This window comes from Panicum hallii, chromosome 9 (genome assembly GCF_002211085.1).
Source record: "Panicum hallii strain FIL2 chromosome 9, PHallii_v3.1, whole genome shotgun sequence".
Lineage (NCBI taxonomy): Eukaryota > Viridiplantae > Streptophyta > Magnoliopsida > Poales > Poaceae > Panicum > Panicum hallii.
In genome coordinates this window covers 21,115,283-21,138,376 of record NC_038050.1, presented here as the reverse complement: position 1 = coordinate 21,138,376, position 23,094 = coordinate 21,115,283, and the positions used below count along the sequence as shown (strand labels likewise).

General features: G+C 48.4%; 1 protein-coding gene across 1 annotated transcript in view; it reads right to left on the bottom strand.

Moving 5' to 3' along the window:
* The window catches only part of LOC112872935, a 76,098-nt gene extending 56,332 nt beyond the window's left edge, over window positions 1–19,766 (bottom strand). The window contains exon 1 of the mRNA XM_025935969.1: window positions 19,458–19,766. Within this exon, the coding sequence (XP_025791754.1) occupies window positions 19,458–19,766 (309 nt within the window). The remainder of the gene's footprint in view (window positions 1–19,457) is intronic.
* Window positions 19,767–23,094: the final 3,328 nt, after the last annotated feature.

Genomic DNA, 23,094 nt, shown 5'->3' with positions numbered 1-23,094 from the left:
CTTGTTGTTGAGGCGGCCTAAAAACCAGTCTGCCAATCGGAACATCTTGCTGTGGTGCTTCAAGCAATATATTCTGATCAACTTGATACCACGAGGGTTGAACACTCGTGGATCCAGTGGAAATCCTTCGCTTCTTTTCGGCACGGTGTGCCGTAATGCAATCCTCCTGAGTCAGTGCCATGTTGACCAACTCGCTGAAAGTATTCGCCTTTACAAGGTTCAGATGTTCTTTGAGCTTAGTATCCAAACCTCGACGAAAGCGATCCTGCTTCTTGGCATCATTATCAGCATGATAGCCTGCATACTGGCACAGGTGATTAAAAGCCTGTGCATACTGCAGTACAGTGCGGGTGCCCTGGGTAAGTGCCAAGAACTCATTCAGTTTCCGTTCCACTAGCCCTTCAGGTATATGATGTGCCCTAAAGGCATTACGGAATTCTTCCCAGGAGATAACATGACCATCAGTCTGCATAGCACAATGATTATCCCACCAGATACGGGCAGCTCCATGCAATTGTTGGGCAGCAAACCGAGCCTTGTTAGAATCCGCACATGGAATTGTAAGAAGAGCAAACTTAGATTCAATGGTGCGGAGCCAAGCATCGGCATCCAAGGGCTCCTCCGCTTTGCTGAACAGCGGGGGCTGAGTATTGAGGAAATCTTGATAGGTTGCTACCAGAGGTTCATCACGGTCTCTTGACTGCTGGTGTTGTTGATTCTGTTGTGCTTGAACCAACAGATTGAGAAGTTCAGTTTGCCAAGCCATAACCTCGGCTAAATGTGAAAGTGATAGGGATGGTTGTTGGGAATTACTGGATTGATCTGCCCGGAAACCTTCCGGGGTTCCACGTGTGGCTCCAACCATCTGAAACAAGAACTTAGATGATGAGATTTATTTACTCTGCTGAAGACTTACAGAGTAAATAGGACGAGACAACTGATTTTGATATGACAAGGACTGGAAAGCAGAAAGATACTTAAGAGACTTAATCAACACTACTACAAGAATCCCACTAATCACACCAAAGATCAACATTCTAACACATATCCTTAGAAGAACCCAAAACACACCCTGTATGATGCATTTAATGATGAGTTATGCATGCACGTTCTACTCGTCCTCACAAACCAAGAACAACTGCCGAATATCTTCGGACTTACGTGATTAGTTTCGGTGGCATAGTACATACGTCTCTCACTATTAACTAGTCGATAAACCCTATCCGTCCTAGTTTCGTATTCGTGGTTAGTATACCTGCAAAAAACCACAATATATATCCAATGAACCTTTCATGCCAGCATGTCATGGAAGCGTTCCCATTCATTACTGTTCACTATAGAAACAGCATCTGTACAATTACCGCCGTACAGACAACGTTAGCATACGTTATTGAGATAACGTATTCACGGGGGTACCGCAAAATGCGGGGATGTTGCTGTTCATACCCCCTTACCTAACTATATACTCCCAATGTAGTCAACCGAAGTTGGTACATTGGCAGCATCTCAAGTAGGCCACTGCTTGAGAAACAGCGTTCGGTTCGCATCACCGACGGGAAGGCCAAGCTCCCTCAGTTGGCTGAGGATCCTTACCTCCTTACCTCACGATCGAAGATGTCGTTACAGAAAGTAAGGTTGGGTTGTGCATGAATTTAAGTTTTAACAGAAAAGTAATGCTGGTAGTTAGAGTTATATATATATATAGCCACCTCTATTTCCCTTATAAACATTACCCTAGAGCTTTACGTACTAAGCACGATCCTTAACGAATCCAACGTAACTTTTTCAAACATTTTGTTGGTCAAATTTTTATACTGAAAGCATTTTTAAGGTAAAATGTATCTCCAGGGTAACCTTATAGCTCTGATACCAGCTGTGGCAGAACCAACCTGAATTATACCGGCTCAAGTACGCGAGTCCACTCCAAAGGGCTCCGACGTACTTCAAACGGTATAATCCCTTGGCCTGTCGGGTAACGTCCCGATAAACCACCGATACACAGGATCAAATAAGGTTACCTCACACGAGGGTGAGTCCAGAGATACATTCACCATCACATTTTACATCACAGGGAATTACATTACAAGGGTTTCCAAAAGAGGTACGAAAATTTAAATTCAGAGAAAAGATTACAAATTGTTAAAAACTATGGTTGTTAGCAGCGGAAAACATACGCGATGATTACCATACGTCGTTAAGACGAATGTCATGCTAAGCCCGAGCACAACATCGCTCGATATCACTAGTGTTGGCCGGGGACGGATCCTTATTCCACGGACCAACCTTCTGGAAGAGCACAGGGCCAAGGCATGAGAAGAGTAGGGTCTTCAAGGCTTTACCTGCAAAACATATAACTAGCCAAGGCTGAGTATACTAATACTCAGCAAGGCTTACCCGGAATTGGGTATACATAGCCCATAACTAGACTTATGAAAGCTTATAATGGTTCTGGATTTAGTTTCAGCTGAAAAGCAACAAAGAGTAGATCCTTAATTTCAAGTTTTAGCTTTCAGATTCTAGTTAATTATGCATTCTAGGTAAGCACCTATAACTAGGCAAGCATAGTATAATCTTTGGTCAAGCATCATCTTTGATAACCATAATGTTGCTCTTGTTACTCTATGTGATAAAGGGATTAAGCAGTCTCAATCTTCGTGAGAGGCGGACGATTCTGAATCGAATTTTTCAACCTTGCAAGGTAAACCTAACTCACACGCTTGGAACATCCAACGATAGTTCCGAAGCAACCGTTTGCTTTTCATTCCGACTCGTGGACAGGTCCACCACAAGCGACTGCAGGAACATACGCACATCACTCGTGCAGGACATACGTCTGTAGCGCGACTACAAAACCCGTATTCCTGGTTGCCCTTGCAACACGTATTTCCCCAGTCGAACATAAGTAACCAGAAGAAGCAAATCGAGTGGTGGGAGGTATGTCCACTCCTCGGGCCGATTGGCTACTAGGCTTACCGCTTACCCATAACTCACGGCATGTGGTTAGTACTTTCAAACGCTTAACCCCGATCGGCACACACCGCGACCTTATCAAATTCAACAACACAGACGGGGTATCACCTCAACCATGATACCGCACAAAACTCCCGTCCGGCATCCTTATAGTGATAACAGGAATGTAATCATTACAACTCCTATATCGCGCGAGTGACAGGAAATCACCCGACTTTTACCGGCCCTATTAGCGGAGCATCTATCCGTTAAGGACTCGGGAGCATTACATTGGATTCCTAGGATTTATGCATCTAGGGTTCCACTCCAACTCCTAGACTTAATGCAAGATACAATATAGATAGACATAGATTGCAGTGTAAATAAAATAGTGGGATATGTCCGGGGCTTGCCTTTACTGGTAGGGCTGGGGTTAGTCAAGTTAATAATGTCCGAACTTTGGTTCGGGCCTTCAGAGAATTCCCTAACGAAGTTCTCGGGATTTTCAGAACAACCTTCTTCTGGTTCCGGGATTAGCTGTTAATTTCCATCGGCGGAAGAGTTGAATCTACATGATATGCAAGATGAAGTTCAATGGATGCACACACTTTCATCTTAATTCATGGTAAAGTTGCAATCCAAAAGCTAACACTCAAGTACTTATGGTATAAGAAACCTAAGTTTTGAATCATAAGCATTAACTTATGAGTAAAGCATTAATTTAATTGAAAATAGAAATTAAGTATTCAAGTTTAAATTAAATTCAAACTTGAATGTGAACCCTAAGTAATTAGAGTTATAAAGTTTTAAAAAAAACTTAAACACAACTTATTGTATATTTAAAAGATTTTGATTGAAAGATCTAATTAGATAAGCTTCACTAAAAAGATTTAGTTGATTGTATTATAAATGAATTGAATTAATCCAAGATAAATATTAAAACATTAATTAGAATTAAATTCAGATTTAGATTTGAATTTAAACTTTTTGAGTAAAGAATGTTATAAGATTTTGAATATTTTAAAAAAAAATAGATTACTTCATAATCCATGATTAAGAGATTTAATTGATTAAAGTTTAAAAGGTATGCTTAGCAAATTTTTGCTCAAGATAATTCAAGATGGTTATCTTAAAAGAAATTATATTATATTATGAGTTTAGATTTGAAGATTTTATAAAGTCATTTTATATCACTTTATATGTCATCTATAGAAATTTGCATATCAAAAATCATGCTCACAAAGTTAACCTTATAGGGTAAAGATTGGAATTACGGATAAGACATTACATTTTCATGTCTTAGATTCAATATAGATTCAAAATTATTTGGTTTCAAGTCAAACTTATTTAATGGAAGTTATAGAGTTCAAAACCTAGTTTCAAACAAAACTGGTTTTGTAATTTTTGGAATTTTCTACAATTCTCTATTGAATTTACAAGTCAAAAATAGCACTCACATGAAATAACAATCATCCATTCACTTCCATTCTAAATACAGCACAAACTATCCAATATCACAGCATGGTCACAAAACAAAGGTGATAGAATTTGAAATGAAGATTCACATGCAACTGGTTTCATATTTTTTTGAATTTTCTACGATTTGCTAGGGATTTTCAAAGTTCAGCACATTGGAAAGGAAGAAAGGGCTGAAACTTTCATTTGAACCCTTGAAAGAAACTGAACTCTCGCAGATATGCCCTCCTGCCATGGCCGGCCGGAGTAAGCTCGGGTTCAACCCGATTCCGGCGATGGGGTGGTGAATCCTCAAGGGAAAAGGGGTGGGGAGCGAGAGGGAACCGAGACACACCCGATTGAGGGCTTAGCCGGGGTTGGGGAGGCCGGAAAGATGGTCGCCGGCGTGGAGCCGAAGGGCGGCGGCGGGACAGCACTGGTGCCGTGCTCCGGCAAGGGAAATGGCGCAAGGGGAGTGGGGGTTTAGCTTCAGGGGGTCCTAAGGATGCTATTTATAGGGAAAGGAGGGAAAGGGAGGGGCGCTCGGCCGGGGAGCGACGGCGGCGGCTCAGGTGAGCTGCACTGGTTGCTCGGGCAGGCGGCAGTCCGTGCGTGGCGGCACAGGAATGGATGGGGGAGAGAAGGGATAAGCGCGGGGAAGAGATAAGGCAGCGCCCGGGGTGGAGAGGGGGCGGCGAGGGGGCCTGCACTGACGCCGGAGTTAAGGAAATTGGCGGCGGCGGCAGTGGAGCAGAAGAACAGAGGAGGCGTCCAGAGGAGGAAGAGGAATAGGAGGGCGCCAAGGACCTATTTGTGATTTGCAAAAACTCCAAGGGTCTGAAAGTAAAACCAAAATTACCCACTGTTACAGGGCTCTAATGGAGAAATGACCAAAATGAAAGTTGTACAACTTTTCAAGCTCTACAACTTTGCTTTAGGGTTTGAATTCCAAAACTCATGGTATGCAACTTTATTTTGAAACTTTGGACTATTTTAAGTTTTATAAGATTTTGTCTTTGCTACATATTTACACACATAGTTTTGGGCCTTAATGCAAGTTTTCAGAACTGTCATGATTACTTGCATTCTTATAATTTGGCCCTTAGTAACTTTTGGAAATTACTTTTGTAACTCATGCTTTTTACACAAAAGGACTCACATTTTCATACAATTACACATAGGGTCTTTTTGTTACAAATACATTCAACCTTTTACAAATCAACACATGCATTACATCTTATACATATCATGGTACAATTTGACACCTAGGGTGTCACACTACGGAGCCTTCGGGATTTCTTCATCAGATGGAGGCTAGACCCACGGATGGTATTCGCGTGGTGTCGGAATTCCCGGATGTCTTTCCGGATGATCTGCCAGGTATGCCGCCTGATCGCGACATTGAGTTTTCTATTGATCTCTTGCCTGGCACAGCTCCTATTGCTAAGAGGCCCTATCGTATGGCTCCTGTCGAGCATGAGGAGGTTAAGAAGACTGTCGACGAGTTGCTAGCTAAGGGTTATATCCGTCGCAGTTTCTCTCCTTGGGCTTTCCCTGTATTGCTAGTAGAGAAGAAGGATGGCGCGAAGAGAATGTGCGTCGATTATCGGGATCTGAATGCAGTCACTATCAAGAACAAGCATCCATTGCCCCGTATTGAGGATCTCTTTGATCAGCTTCAGGGTGCTTGTGTATTCTCGAAGATTGATCTGCGTTCGGGTTATCATCAGCTGAAGATTCATCCTGAGGATATTCAGAAGACGGCATTCACCTGCAAGTATGGGTTATACGAGTATACGGTCATGTCCTTCGGCTTGACTAATGCTCCGGCTTTCTTCATGCATCTGATGAACAAGGTTTTCATGGATTATCTGGACACCTTCGTGGTGATATTTATTGATGATATCCTGATATATTCCAAGTCAGAAGCGGAGCATGAGAAGCATCTGAGGCTTGTGTTGCAGAGGCTCAGAGAGCACAAGCTGTATGCCAAGCTCAGCAAGTGCGAGTTCTGGATTGACGAGGTTCCATTCCTCGGTCATGTTATCTCCAAGGGAGGTATTGCTGTGGACCCCGGAAAGGTGAAGGATGTGCTTGACTGGGTTGTACCACAGACGGTGAAGGAAGTTCGCTCTTTTCTGGGCTTAGCAGGTTATTATCGGAGATTCATTGAGAATTTCTCCAAGATTGCGAAGCCTTTGACTTCCTTGCTGGAGAAGGATGTGGGTTTTTCTTGGACTAATGAGCGTCAGAGTGCCTTTGAGGAGCTGAAGAAGAGGTTGACTACGGCGCCAGTCCTTACTTTGCCAGACCAGAGCAAGAGGTTCACAGTGTATTGTGATGCTTCGAGAGATGGACTTGGTTGCGTCCTGATGCAGGAAGGCAGAGTGATAGCTTATGCCTCGCGGCAGTTGCGTCGGCACGAGCTGAATTATCCCACTCATGATCTGGAGTTAGCCGCGGTTGTGCATGCTCTGAAGATATGGAGGCATTACTTGTTTGGGCAGAGGTGTGATATTTACACCGATCACAAGAGCCTCAAGTATATTTTCACTCAGAGTGAGCTGAATATGCGGCAGAGAAGATGGCTAGAGTTGGTCAAGGATTACGACCTGGAGATTCACTATCATCCGGGCAAGGCCAATATTGTAGCAGATGCTCTGAGCAGGAAGAGCTATGTTAACATGGCCGTGGCTTTTCAGATGCCTCAGGAGTTATGTGAGGAGTTCGAGCAGTTGAGTCTGGGTTTCTTGCATCATACCTCGGGTACATCGTTCGAGGCGGAGCCCACTCTAGAGGCAGAGATCAGGCAGCATCAGAAGGAAGATCAGAAGCTGCAGGAGATTCGTGAGTTGCTCAAGATTGGCAAGGCCCCTCATTTCAGAGAGGATGATCAGGGTACCTTGTGGTACAAGGGTCATATATGTGTGCCGGATGTAGCAGATCTCAGGAAGTTGATTCTGAGTGAGGCTCATGATACAGCGTATTCTATCCATCCAGGCAGCACGAAGATGTATTACGACCTGAAGGAACGATTCTGGTGGTCTGGAATGAAGCGTTCCGTTGCGGAGTACGTGGCTATCTGCGACACTTGTCAGCGTGTCAAGGCAGAGCATCAGAGGCCAGCAGGGTTATTGCAACCGTTGAAGATTCCAGAGTGGAAATGGGAGGAAATCACTATGGATTTTATTGTTGGCTTGCCTCGTACTCAGAAAGGGTACAACTCCATATGGGTAGTAGTGGATCGGTTGACGAAGGTTGCTCACTTTATTCCGGTGAACACTACTTACTCCGGTGCTAGACTTGCAGAGTTGTACATCTCCAGGATTGTCTGTCTGCATGGTGTTCCTAAGAAGATCATATCTGATCGAGGATCCCAGTTCACTTCGCGGTTCTGGGAGCAGTTGCACGATTCGTTGGATACGAAGCTGCGCTTCAGTACTGCTTATCATCCTCAGACAGATGGGCAGACAGAGAGAACCAACCAAGTGTTGGAGGATATGCTTCGAGCCTGCGCTATTCAGTATGGTACCAGCTGGGATAAATGCCTGCCATATGCAGAGTTTTCTTATAACAACAGCTATCAAGCCAGTCTGAAGAAGTCCCCGTTTGAGGCTCTGTATGGTCGGAAATGCAGGACTCCGTTGTATTGGGATCAGATTGGTGAGAAGCAGGTATTTGGTCCAGATATTGTTGAAGAGGCAGAACAGTTGGTACAGCAGGTGAGAGAAAATCTGAGGGTCGCTCAGACTCGTCAGAAGAGTTATGCGGACGTTCGTCGTCGAGATTTGACCTTTGCAGTGGGTGATCATGTATATCTGAAGGTCTCACCGATGAGAGGAATCCGCAGGTTTAATGTACGAGGGAAGCTAGCTCCTCGATACATTGGTCCGTTCAAGGTGTTGGAACGGAAAGGTGAGGTGGCATATCGTCTGGAGTTGCCACTCAATCTCTCAGGAGTGCACGATGTGTTTCACGTATCGCAGCTGAAGAAGTGCTTGAGAGTACCAGAAGAACAAGCACCGATAGAAGGGTTGGATGTGCAGGAGGATCTGACCTATGTCGAGCATCCGGTGAAGATTTTGGAGACATCTGAGAGAGTCACCCGAAACAAGAGGATCAAGATGTGCCGTGTTTAGTGGAGTCATCACACGGAGGATGAGGCTACTTGGGAGCGAGAAGATGAGCTGAGGAAGACGTATCCCGATCTCTTTGCTAGCTAGCCTATCCGAATCTCGGGACGAGATTCCTGTAAGGGGGGGTAGGTTTGTAACATCCTAAGGTAATTTCCTTAAATTTTTAATTAATTTATTTGGGCTCGAATAAATTTTCCAGGGTTTTCTCTAATTTATCTCGTAATTAAAGTAATTTTATAACGCAGGTAATTAAAATTTATCATAGGATCAAAAGTGTTTGTGCATTCATGCTGCAGCATTATTTTCTTGTGTTGCGTTTATCGGATTTGAATTCAAATTTATTTGCATTCAAATGGTTTTGTTTGAATTGGTGGAGTGTAGAAAAAGAAAGGGAATAGAAAGGAGCCCAGCCAGCCGGCCCACTCCTCTCTCTCTCTTTTCCCCCCCTCGGGCCCAGCTCTCCCCTCTTTCCTTCTCTTTCCCCGCGTGGGCCAAGCAGGCCCATCTTCTTTTCTCCCGGCCCGAGCCGTGCGCTGGCTCCCCTTCCCACCTCCTCTCTCTCTCTGACCGTGGGGTCCTACCCGTCAGCGCCGGTTCTCCCCTTTCTTCCTCCCCTTCCTCTGTTTCCCCGGCGCCCAACGGACTCCGAGATCTCCGGTGAGCTGCGCTCCTCGGGCCCGCGCGTCAACGGGGCCGCCGCCACCCTACAAGAGCCGCCCAACCCCTCCTGAACCCTAACCCTAACCCGTGGCCGCCGCCGACGTCCAAGCTCCGCGTCTGCCTTGCTCCGCCGCCCGGCGCCCCTGCTCACCCGCGGGCACGCCGCTCCGCTGCAATCCAGCCCCGACCGGACCCTGCAGGAGCTCCGCCCCAGTACAAGGTCGGTCCCCGAGCCCTTGCCCGCGTCGCCACGCCACTGCGCCGCCGGAATTGGGCCCCGAGCAGCCGCAGCCGGTGAGCCGCCCCCGCGCAATTGCCGGCCACCGGGACACCTCAGGCCGCACTGACCCTCTCGCCGCTTTCGCAGGACCTCCCCGAGCCCGACCAAGGGATCCAGGCGCCCGGAGCATCGCCACGTTGGCCCGTCCGCGAGCGCCGCACCAACCTCTGCCGCCGGCCGCCACGGTGAAGCCTCTGCACGCCGCCCCGGCCAATCTCCGCTTGGGTGAGCAACAGCTCGGCCCCCCTCCTTCCTTTGCTTTAGCTGTCGTGCACTTTAGTCGATCCCGAAGCCAGGATGCCGCTCGCCGGAGAGCCGAACCGTGCGGACCCGCCGCCGCCCGTGGTCCGGCCACACAGTGCCCAAGCAAACCCTGCCGTAACCCTAGATCGGTTTCTCATGCTGTGCCACACCTCCTTGACCCGTTTCCCGCCTAGATTCCGGCCCGGAGTGCCGAGATTGGCCAGCTCCGGCGATCCACCGCCGCGGGAGCAAGCCCCGGTGACCTTTCTCGCCGCCGGCTCCTGTGTCTTCTGCCCCTTTTCATCCTGACCGCCCGATCCCTGATCCACGGACCAAAATAGAAACCGCATACCCCTTCGCCGTGAGCCCTTCGATCTGCATCCTGTGCCCGAGATTAGATCGCGATGGGAGTAGTTCAGGACCACCGGATCTGGATCCAACGGACGGAATCCACGCGTACCCCTTCGTTTAGCAGATCTAATCTGAGCCGCCCGAGGATGATCCAACGATTCAGAACAGAAGGTACCGCTTCAGCCCGCTTCTTTTGCTAAAGAACCCCCGGGTTTTCTAGGAATCAACCCGCGGTCCGCGTGTAGTTCAAAAGAAATTACGGATAAGTCCTGTTTCATGCGTTTAGACCCCTAGTCTCTCTGGAAATCTAACCCGCCGTCCAGCCTGAGGTTTCTAACCAGCTAGCCCCTAAGTCTATGCTTTAATTACGTTTTAGTCCTCGGTTTTTGTCCAGAAGCCCTGGAAGTCCTGTTTTTCTTACAATTAGTTCCCTGGATCCTGTTTTAAGCGCAGTTTTCGCGTTTTAGCTCCGTTTTAAGCGTTCTTTATATCCACGCGATCGTTGTAACGCGTAGAGTAGTTCTAGGCTAGTTTCATGTGCTGTTCTGTTGGATTGGTGTACTGTTTTCTTATAGTTTGTTCTTGTTGTGCATGTGTGTATGTGTGGGCTATGTTTGATGATCGTGAGTAGACGCGGAGCCTTTGGAGCAGTACCAGGAGCAGCCGTCTTCCGAGCAGTTTGAGCAGCAGCCGGGAGAGTACGAGGAAGGCAAGTATAACATGAACCTCCTATCACTTTTAAATACAATTTCATACTGCATTTTAATTCTGTATACCTATAAGGACTTCCTAGCCACTTTTATATCTTTATATATATATCCTGTGGGTTGCATCTTTGGCTAGTTGTGCTAGGTTGCTGCGCTATAACAACCCTTGGTCCTTTTTAATTAATTTGACTAATGGTCTTATGCAACTTAATTCTGGAGCCGACCCTCTGTGCTGTGTGCTTGAGTGGTTTGTGCGTCCCTAAAAGATGTTTTTGTTAGAAACATGGTTTAGGGGGCCAGCACGGTGCTTAGTGCTTGGTTGGCCACTCTCCATAAGGACCGGTTCATAGAGCGACAACCTGGGACAACCGCGCAACCACAAGACTGGTATGGGACGGTCTTGACTTACTAATTAGGTCATTTTGGTTCGGGAGTAACTTACCTGCGTGGGCAAGAGGGGTGGTAAGCTTCAATGGTCCCTGCTCCTCCGGCTTGGTCTGTGCTGTGTGTCTTGTACCCCCGGAGGTGGGCCCCATCGTCGCTGATCCAGAATCCTTAGCGGTTACACCTTACCAACGTGTCCTTTGTAACGGTCTCGTAGTGTGCTTGCTAGCCATCTCACCTAAGGAAGTGTGATGAACAACTAGCGTAGCTCACGACTTGTGGGTAAAGTTGTGCAACCTCTCGAGAGCGTAAAACTGATATATCAGCTGTGCTCACAGTCATGAGCGGCCCAGATCCTCCGTCTGATTAGTGGGGTTATCAACCTTTGACGAGGGCGATTCCCCGGGTGGTTTTGGTTGGATGGTTCTCAGTAGTTTTTAATTAATATTGATTAATTTATTATGCAATTGGGTTTATGGTAATTCATCCACTTGTAGTAATTAGCTTAAATAAAATTTGCCAAGACTAAAAGCTAATGCAGTTGAGTCAGCTAACCTTAGAGCCTCATGCTCGTGTTATACTTGTTGAGTACGAGTTTGTACTCACGCTTGTCTCTCTACTCTTCTGTTCTATTTCGGATATCTTCGACTGCTGCTCAGTGCCCGGCAACGTGGAGGACTACGTCAGCGGCTTCGACGACTTCTAGGCGTTTGTCTCCCAGTCGACGTCCCTGTGGTGCCCAGCTTTTCATGTATCTCTTTTACGCTTCCGCACTCTTGAACCGATTCTTGATTCGGTTGTAATAAAATAATTTATTCATGATTTATTTACGATTTATATTAATGTTATTCGTGACATGTGTTGTGATATCTTGATGATCTGTTGTATATATGCGTGACTTGATCCTGGCGCATATATGATTGCTCGATTTATGTTCTTATAAATCGGGTGTGACATTGCCCATCTTCAACACTGTCTTCCCGGGGATCCACCATCTCTACGAGTTCTTGAGCTGCCACCTTCAAATCATCGAGTTCCTTCTGGCGCTGCTCTTTCTCCTCGCCCAAAGTCTTGATCTGCTGGAGGCAGTCGATGAGTTGCTTCTCCGTGTCGGCCATCACCTTCCGCAGACCCTCGACTTCATCTGCGCGGCGATATAGCATGTTCTTCAAATCAGTAAGCAATCCTTCTTTATAATTTAAGAGCTGTTTAAGTTCTGCGATGATAAGCAGGTTTCAGATCATGAAGTTATCGACTACGGGTATGACTTTGAGAATTGAATTCAACATACCTTGATGGGTTTTCCGCTGCTCCTTGAGTCGGCTTTGGAGCTCGATGATATTCTGCTCGAAGCCGGCTCGCTCCTGCATCAGCTCGTCGATACGCCTGGTGGACTCTTCCAGCTTCGTTGAAGATTTTTGGTTCATGTCCTACATGTTCCTGGGCGTCAGAGAAAATTGACTTAATCATACAGTTACCAGCGGTTTAGACAAGATTTACCAGAGCAAATGAGTCGATCGCCTTGATCATTTGGCGTAGGCGGCTCAGATCATCCCCCGGGAGGTGCATCTCTTGGAGTATATCGGTGTTTTCCCCTACAGGGGTCGGCAACCCGGGCGCCTCGCAAGAAGCACCCGCACCCTCCAAGGCTGACGGCTGCGAGGTCCCTGCAAAGGACAAGTATTAATATAGCAATGATTGTGGCAGAAGGCAGTGGGATCATTTACCTGCACCGTCGACAGGTACGGCAGTGGTGGCCTCGACTTGCTCATTGCCGGGGGCTTCGGGTTCTGTGTGCTGGAGCTCGGGTAGTGGCGAATCAAGCATGATTACATCTGCCCCCCCTGCTGCCTCCAGCGCATTGGGTTGCCTAGACGAAGGCTCGGGGGCTGGTGGAGCCAACTCGAGTTCGGGCGTCACCGCAGCTGTTGATCTGCTCAAGACAACAGCACAACATTTTTACTGTGATTTTTACACATGGCTAAGGGCAAGGTCCAAGGCATTACTTACTTCTGGGATCGGATCATTGTCGGTTTCCTCCACACCAGCTTCAATGGCTTCTTTATCACGGTACTTGTGGCTGGAGGAGTTGGTGTACAGGATGAGGGGGCTGGCAGCTCTGGCACGGCGATGTCCGTGGCACCTATTGCCGGCGGCGGCGCTGTTTCAGTCGAGGGCGTGAGCTGCCCCGACATTGTGCCTGCCACGGCGATAGTTACATCGTCTGCGACAGAAGGTGACGGATCAGCCCTATCGACCTCTATGGGCCCGGCTTCTGGTGCATCTTTTCTGGTGGGGGGCACTTCGGCTACCCTTTGGCGCTGGGAGCCAGGCAAGGAAGACGAGGGGCTGCAAGACAGGGTTGTCATCGGCGTTCAGCAAAACAACTCGACAGTTTTTATAATTCGACAAACACTTACCCGGCAAGGTCAGTGGTGCTGGCTTTGCGTTTCCGCATATCCCGACGTCGCCGGGGAACTAGAGGTGCATCGTCAGACCAGTCCACGGATGATCCGGAGGAGTCGTCGGCTTGCACCCTCTCCCCAGCCGCCTGGCCGCCCGTGGCTGATTCGCTGCCAGCAATTTGTTCTTTCTGTGCTTTGGCGGTGGCGCTGGGCAGCGTATGGTAAGGACGGGGCAGATCGGGGTGTGGTGGGTAACTCCGATACAATGCTGATGAATCCTGTGTTAAGACAATCAGTTAGTATTAACTCTTTAGATCAAGGGAAGAAGTTGAGAAGTCGAACACTTACTGCTGGTGGTCGATTCTGGGCTGTAAACCCTGCTGGAACATACGGGACAGCATCCACATCTAGTAGAATTCGCCTGACGCGCACAAGTGCAGCATCGTCCCCAAGCTCTTCTGCGCACATACGGGATGGGTCTTCAGTACCCAAGTACTCGAATCCTAAGGTATGGCGCTGCTGAATGGGTTGGACTTGGCGTTTGAAAAATGATAGCATCACTGATGCCCCGGTTACCCCCGTCTCTTTGTGCGCGGCAATCAACTCGAGCAGTTCTTTTACTTGGTCCATCTCGGCTTCATTTGGCTCCAATGTCCATTCGCCACGCTGAACAGGGGGCCTGCCGGACCGCACAGGGAGTTGGGGGGCATGGTTCGCAATGTAGAACCAGTGTTGCTTCCACCCGGGGACATTTGACGGAAATTTGTATGATATATATTTGTCACTAGCGTGTTGCCTAAGCTGGATTCCAGCGCCCCCTATTGCAGAAGGATTTTTTGAGGTGGGCTGGGGCTTCACGCGGAAAAGATAGCGGAAAAGAGCCCAATGTGGTTCAATTCCGAGGAAAGCTTCACAGAAATGGATGAAAATGGAGATATGGCAGATTGAATTGGGGTTGAGGTGTTGCAGCTCAATCCCATAGAAGTAGAGAAGACCACGGAAGAAGGAGCAAGTGGGGAGGGCGAATCCCCGTTCAGAGAAAGAGCAGAAAAAAACGATCTCATCGACATTTTCCATGGGAAATGGATCGCGAAGAGGAAGGCGCCAATTTATGAGATCCCTTTCCTGAAGCAGACCCCCCAATACAAAATTTGCTAAATTATGGCGAGAACACTTACTAATTGCCCATTCTCCGGTTGCTGCTTGCGCCTCTTTCAAGTCCTTCTGGTTGTTTTTCTTCGGAGCCATTTCGAATCCTTACAGCCATGAGTTGTTTTCACAAGCGCTCGGGGGCTGTGGCGGTGGGCTCGAAGATCTTCGACTATGCTGGGCGGCGGAAGGGCTCGGGCAGGTCAGACTCTAATTGGGGTTTTGTTTTTCTCTGGTGGCGGCGTCAGATCTGAAGGCACAGGAAAAACCCTAACTGACCGCGGGGTTAAATAACCAGCGGTCAGGCAGTGGTTTACTGTGTGTAAGATGAAGCGTCGCGCAATGGGATTAATTGGATACAGGCGGTTTTTTGGCAGATTTTTGGGCCGTTACCCGATTCACCATTTTTTCTGGGTTAGTTGTCCCGAAACAAGAGGTTTTTCGGGTTTTGAGTCTAATTTTTGCTAATTGTCTCCTCTTAGACTTTATTTTTCAAAAGGAACTCTTTTTTGCCACGACCTTTGGGATCCTTTTTTCCAAAAGATTTGGACTCAAGGCTCGGGGGCTGTAAGACACGTGGCATCGACTACTTATTTTTCGAAAGTACTCGAAGGATAAGAAGGAAAGATTCAAGGCTAGTTTGACCCTCAGCTTGATTCTTTGATTCAACCTAAGGCTCAGGGGCTACTCCATATGGAGTGCGATTATTCATCGCACCCCATATAAAAGAAAAAATTCGGGGCATGAGCACCTCATATCTTCGATGCAGTCAGAAGAGTATCAAGATGGAGCTTCGAAAGAAGTCGAGGATAGCTTCAGAAGTACTCGAAGAGTCTGCAGTACTCAGCTACGAAGAGCTCGGGGGCTTCCCAGACCCGGGGCCACGGGGCTGTGTACATCAAGGAGTCCGTATTGGACTAGGGGATAGGACATGTCCTGTACCTTATTTATGTTGTATTCTACCCGCATGCGGAGTAGAACTAGTCGATACAGAAGGAAACTACTCGAGTTGTACTTGAGTACAATTTCTATGTTAGTATCAGACTAGGATTCATGTAACCCTGTCCCCCCGGATATATAAGGGCGGGTAGGGACCCCCTTCAAAACAGAAGATCACCAGATCAACACCAAGGCAATACAAACCATCATACAGGACGTAGGGCATTACGCATATTGCGGCCTGAACCTGTCTAAATCTTGTGTTGTCTGCACCTTCGAGTTCCTGATCTCGGCGCATCCCAACCTAAAACCTACCACATTAGGAATATCCCTCGGTGGGCAGCCGGATAAAACCCGACAGAAGTTTCTCGGGTTCATCGTCAGCAACCGGGGCATTGAAGCCAATCCTATGAAGATCATGGCCATCACTGATATGGATGCTCCGGCCACTATCAAAGATAGGTAGAAGCTGACAGGATGCATGGCAGCACTGAACAGGTTCATCTCCCAACTTGGGGAGAGAGGACTACGCTTCTTCAAGCTCCTGAAATGCCAAGATAAGTTCCAATGGACGGAGGAGGCCGAGCGAGCCCTGCAAGATCTGAAACATCTCCTTCAGTCTCCGCCGATCTTCACAGCACCATTGCCGGGGGAAGATCTAGTACTCTACATCGCGGCAACAACTCATATTGTCAGCAGTGCTATTGTAGTCAAGCGAGGCGAGGAAGGCCATGCATTTGGAGCGCAGAGGCCTGTATATTTTGTCAGCGAAGTACTCTCTGAATCCAAGGTATGATACCCGGAAGTTTAGAAACTCTTATATGCAATTTTGATTACTTCACAAAAGTTGCGCCATTACTTCGACGAGTACAAGATCACCGTGATTACGGATTTTCCGTTAGCGGATATTCTTCAAAATCAAGATGCCAGGGGGCATATATCAAAGTGGGCAGTGGAACTGGGGGCTTTGTCAATTGACTTCAAGCCACGCACTGCAATGAAGTCTCAAGCTCTAGTCGATTTTATGGCTGAGTGGAGAGAGAATCAAATTCCAACTCCAGTCGACAAGCCAAAGTATTAGACCATGTATTTCGATGGATCTCTCAAGCTCAACGGCGGCGGTGCTGGAGTCCTATTTATTTCTCCACGGGGCGAACAGTTGAAGTATGTCCTTCAGATCCTTTGGGAGGTATCCAACAATGAAGCCGAGTATGAAGCCTTGCTTCACGGGCTACGTTTGGCGATATCACTTGGGATCAAGCGACTACTTGTATATGGCGATTCTCTACTTGTTGTTCAGCAAGTCAACAAAGAGTAGGACTGCAACAGGGAGACGATGGAAGCTTATGTACAGGAAGTGCGTAAGCTGGAGAATAAATTTTCCGATCTGGAAATTCATCATGTGGTACGGGAGCATAATGTTGGTGCGGATATACTGTCCAAGCTAGGATCCACCCGTGCACAGGTCCCAGCGGGAGTTTTCATCCAGGAGCTGAAACAGACATCCATTAAGTCCTCAACTCAGATAACCACTGATGATAGCCTTCAACAGCCTGATCGGGAGGTTATGCTGCTTGAGGAGGACTGGAGAGAGGCTTATATCGACTTCATCCGGGATCAAAAACTTCCAGCAGGGGTGGACGCAAGAAGCACAGAGGCAGCTCGTGTCATGTGCAGAAGCAAGGGTTTCGTCCTGGTCGACAGCAAGCTTTATCGGCGTGGCGCACGATCAGGGGTGCTCATGAAGTGCGTCACGAAAGAAGACGGCTACGACATATTGCGGGAGATACATGAGGGCGTTTGCGGCAATCACGCAGCTTCGAGAATGCTGGTGGGAAAAGCATACAGAGCCAGTTTCTGGTGGCCCACTGCAGTGACCGATGCTGAAGACCTCGTGCGGAGATGCCAAAACTGCCAATTCATTGGAAAGCAATCTCATGTCCCGGCTCACAGTCTCATCACCATACCGCCATCTTGGCCGTTTACTTGCTGGGGTCTAGATATGATTGGGCCCTTCACAACAGTGCCAGGTGGTTTCACCCATGTATTGGTGGCTATCGACAAGTTTACCAAGTGGATCGAGTACAAGCCGATAGCCAAGCTCACGCCAGATCGGGTTGTCGATTTCATCTCTGATATCTTGCATCGCTTCGGCTTCCCGAATACCATCATCACGGACCTAGGATCAAACTTCACAGCTAACCAATTCTGGGAGTTCTGTGAAAATGCGTGCATCGAGGTCAAATATGTCTCCGTTGCACACCCAAGGGCCAATGGTCAAGTTGAAAGGGCGAACGGCATGATAATTGAGGGTCTCAAGAAAAGACTTTACGATGAAAATAGCAAGAAAGGAGGAAAGTGGATACACGAGTTGCCACATGTCATCTGGGGGCTTCGGACTCAGCCGTCCAAAGCCACAGGACAAACTCCTTTCTTCCTTGTCTATGGCTCTGAAGCTATCTTGCCGGCCGACATCATGTGGAAATCCCCACGGGTTGAAATGTACAATGAAGGCAAGGCGGACGAAGCGAGGCAGTTAGAGCTCGATTCTATCGAAGAGGCTCGCTGCACCGCTCTTGTTCAGTCAGCTCGATACCTGTAGGGGATTCGGCGATATCACGATCGCAACGTGAGGAAACGGTCGTTCAGCATAGGCGACTTGGTCCTACGTCGCATCCAAGACGAGTCGGCCTACACAAGCTCAACTCAAGGTGGGAAGGTCCATTCATCGTCAAGCAGGTTACAAGACCGGGGTCGTATCGACTACAATATCCAGAGGGCCAAGATGTTCCGAACTCTTGGAACATTCAAAACCTGCACAAGTGCTACCCATGAGAAAACATTCGGAGATAGCTGATCTCCGGGTGCACAGGTGGTCTTTTTCTTCCGAATCAACTTGGAGGCTACGTGTCACAAGATTCGGATTATAAATTTCTCTGTGAACACACGGAGGCTACGGCCACGTGCATGTTTTATATAAATCAACCTCTGGTCACGAGTTTTACGGAGGCTACAACCACGATCATGATATATCGACTTCTTGTCGCGAGTTTGATGAAGGCTACGGCCACGTCCATGCTTTATCGACTTCTCGCCATGACCTTTAATGGTCGTTTGTGATGACGATCGCATCTTTCCCAACAAGATCGATCCATTCAATTGGTTTATACCTAACTTGTTGGATGGGCTCGCATACGGAGCTATGTCGACTACGCCCAGAGTCGCAGCACTCGGGGCAATTTTGACTCCTTGCCAGAAGCACGACAGCTGCGTGACGATGCTCGCATTTTCTCCCAACAAATTCGATCTGCTCGATTGGTTTATACCTGACTTGTTGGACTCGCTCACATGAGGAGCGATCTCGACTACACTCAGAATCGGTGTACTCGGGGTAGTTTCGTTCTCTTTGCCATAAACACGGCAATCTCGCGACGATGCTCGCATTCTTTCCTAACAGGTTAGACCTGCTCGATCGGGTTACGGCTAACTTGTTAGTTGGGTCCCTACTCGGAGCTACTACGACCACTTCTGGGGTCAGTACACTTGGGGCAGTGTCAACTACTTTGCCTTTAAGTCTGGATGTTAGTTCAGCTAAGGCATACACAAGTAGAGATATCAAATAAGAATATATACAAGACAATGAGTACTTGTTGTTTACACCCTAATCATGCAGTACACTTTGTACTATCTATTCTGCTACAAGTTGGGCTTCTTGGAGGTACTTGACTGCTCTTCAGTGCACTCCGCAGCCACTCCCTGCGTGAACATTCCCACAAGCTTCTGGCCAAAAAGATTTTACGAATGTAAAGGCATGGCTGACGCATGTGATCGGGGCTTCCGTGAGGAACTTGACGACTCTCTCCGGCGCCCCACGAAGTCGCTCCAGCAGTGGCTGCTTATCTGCTTTGCCTTCCTCTGCTGGATCCACCATATCCATGAGCGTTTGGGTGGCTTCCCTAAGAATCTCCAGTTCCTTCTCCCGCTGCCCCTTCTCCTCGCCCAGCGTCTTGATTTGCCGAAGGCAGTTGGCGAACTGTTCTTCAGTATCGGCGACTACCTTCTGCAGCCTCTCGATGTCATCTATATGGCAATACAGCATATTCTTCATGTCAGTAAGCAGCTCTTCTTTGTATTTTAAGATTTTCCTAAGCTCTGCGGTGAAGATATTTTTAGTGTCCAAGGAAACCTGTTAAAGGAAAGTACTCGAGGAAGGGAAAAGGCCTACCTTGGTGCGCTTTCTTCTCTTCCTTGAGCTGCTCCTCGAGATTGCGCAGGTCGTTCTTGAGAAGCCATGACTCTCGAGTGCATTCCTGCTTCAGCATGTCGAGTTCTCTCCGGAGGTCTTTATGTTGCCGGTCGTCAGCATTGGGTCATCCACTAGATCGACGGCGATGACGTCCTAGCACCCAAGCTCGGCCATCAGCAGCTCCTCGGGGCTCGAGGTCCCTGCGGCTTCTTCAGCAGGTGGCTGCTGGGCACCTGCAAGTCCAGATGCTTTCAGTACATAACCCCTAGGTCTAGGCAGCTAGCCGTGGGCGGTCAGATGCTTACCTGTCCGCAGGAGCGGCATCAGGGGCCTTGATTTGTTCCTCGCCACCAGCTCTAGCTTCGCCTCGTTGGAGCTCGAGAGGCGGCAAGTCGGGCAGCATCGCGTCTGCCTCGGGGGCTGGCTCTGTGGGCGTGGACTGTCACACCCGATTTATAAGAATATAAACCGAGCAATCATATATGCGCCAGGATCAAGTCACGCATATATACAACAGAATCATCAAGATATCACAACACGTATCTCAAAATAAGAGCGTATAAATTATAAATGAATATCTTTATTACAACTGAATCAAGAATCAGTTCAAGAAATGCGGAAGCGTAAATAAATACATGAAAAATAGGGCGCCACAGGGACGTCGGCTGGGAGACAACATCTAGAAATTGTCAAGTCCGCTGATGTAGTCCTCCACGTGGCCAGGTACTGAGCAGCAGTTGAAGATATCCCAAAGAGAACAGAAGAGTAGAGAAGGCAAGTGTGAGTACACAACTTGTACTCAACAAGTATAACATGAATTATGAGGCTCTAAGGTTAGCTGACTCAACTGCATTAGCTTTTAATCTTGGCAAATTTTATTGAAGCTATTTACTATAAGTGGATGAATTACCATGACCCAAGTTGCATAATAATTAATCAAGATTAACCATGAGTCTACTGAGAACCAAGCCAAACCACCAAAGGTAAACTCCACTAATCAGACGGAGGATCTGGGCCGCTCATGACCGTGAGCACGGCTAGTATACCAGTTTTACACTCTCGAGAGGTTGCACAACTTTACCCACAAGTCGTGAGCTACGCTAGTTGTTCATCACACTTCCTTAGGTGAGATGACTAGCAAGCGCACTACGAGACCATTACAAAGGATCACGTTAGTAAGGTGTAACCGCTAAGGTTTCTGGATCAGTGACGATGGGGCCAACCTCACGGGGGTACAAGCACACAGCACAGACCAAGCCGGAGGAGCAGGGACCATTGAAGCTTACCACCCCTCTTGCCTCGCAGGTAAGTTACTCCCAAACCAAAATGACCTAATTAGTAAGTCAAGACCGTCCCATTCCAGTCTTGTGGTTGCGCGGTTGTCCTAGGTTGTCGCTCTATGAACCGGTCCTTATGGAGAGTGGCCAACCAAGCACTAAGCACCGTGCTGGCCCCCTAAACCATGTTTCTAATAAAATATATTTTAACGAGACATGAGCCGCTCAAGCACACAGCACAGAGGGCCACTCTCAGGATCAAGTTGCATATATCATTAATCAAATTTAATTAAAAAGGACCATAATGTGTGAGAGCGCAACACCTAGCACAACTAACCAAAATGCAACCCAAGGTATTATATAAAGGATAAGAGTGGCTAGGAAATCCTTATAGGCATACAGTATTAAAATGCAGTATAAAATTGTATTTAAAAGTGATAGGATGTTCATGTTATACTTGCCTTCCTCAAAGTTCTCCTGCTGCTGCTCAAAGGGCTCTAAAGAAGGTAGCTCCTGGTACTCTTCCGATGGCTCAATGTCTACTCACGAACGAAATGTCCAAACATGGTCCACATAAGCACATACATGCAAACAAGGGCAAAAGATAAGAAACAGTACAACAATACAATAAAACAGCACACAAAACTAAGCTAAAGCTATTCTATGCGTTACAACGATCATGTGAGCGTGAGAACCAACTAAAACGAAGCTAAGATGCGAAAACTAGGGCTGAAACAAGGTTCAGGGGCTTTTCTGCGAGAAATCAGAGCTTCCAGGGGGTTCTGGGCAAAAACCAGGGACCTAAACATAATTAAAGGTTAGACACAGGGTCTAACATGCAAAACTACAGGGACTGGACTACGGGTTCTATTTCCAAAGAGCTCAGGGGCCTAAACAATAAAAACAGGACTTAACTGGAATTACTTTTGAACTGAGGTGGACTGCGGGTTGATTCCAGGAGAGTCCAGGGGCTCTTTAGCAAAAAGACCAGGCCGAAGGGGTATCCTTTAATCTGGATCTTTGGATTCAAAACGGGCAGCTCAGATCTAAAGAGAGGGCGAACCGGTATCTTCTATTCCGGGCCATCGGATCTGGATCTAATGGTTCAGACCTAACCTGATATGGATCTAATCGTAGGCGTTCACTTCGGATCGGACAGTTCAGGATGGATAAGGCTGCGGGGCGGCGGCGCTGGTCGCCGGTGACCATCTTCCGCGGCGGCGCGCGGCTCGGGCTCACCGGACTTCGCCATAAACGGCGCTCCGGGGGTCAAATCGACCGGGCATTGGGTCGGGCATGATCAGCGCGTCACGCGTGATCCACCCGGGGCTAAGGTGGGTCTCGGGAGGCGCTCTAGCTGCGGTTGCGACGGCGGAAGCGGGTCGGCACGGCAGTGCTTCGCCGGCGTGCGCGTTCCGGCCGCAGGAGCGGGCTTGGGTCTACGACATCTAGCGCAAGACGACCAGGGGGATGATGTGGTGCTCACCGAGGGGTTGAACGGGCCGGAGAAGCAGCGCAGGCTGGCCGGCGACGAGGGCCGAGCGGCGGGGACGAGCGGCGCTCACGGGGAGGACTGATGCAGGCGGCTCTGGGCTTCTGGTCACCGTGGGTCGACTTGTGGAGATCCTGCGAAGGTCCTATGGGGGTTAGGGAGGTCCGAGGATCACCGGCGGCGAGGAATCGCAAGGGCGGAGCAGGATACCGGCGGTGGTCCTCGGGCTCGATTCCGGCGCGGGCAGGGCTCGGGGTCGAGGGTGGAAGCCTCGGGGAGCTTCCTAGCGGGACGGTGAAGCTGTTGCGAGCCTTGGCTGGAGCTGGGATGCACCGGAGCGGCCGGCCCATGACGGAGCAGAGGTGCTGCACGGCGGAGCAAGCGGGCGGTGGTGCTAGGGCTTCAATGGCGGCTGCAGCGG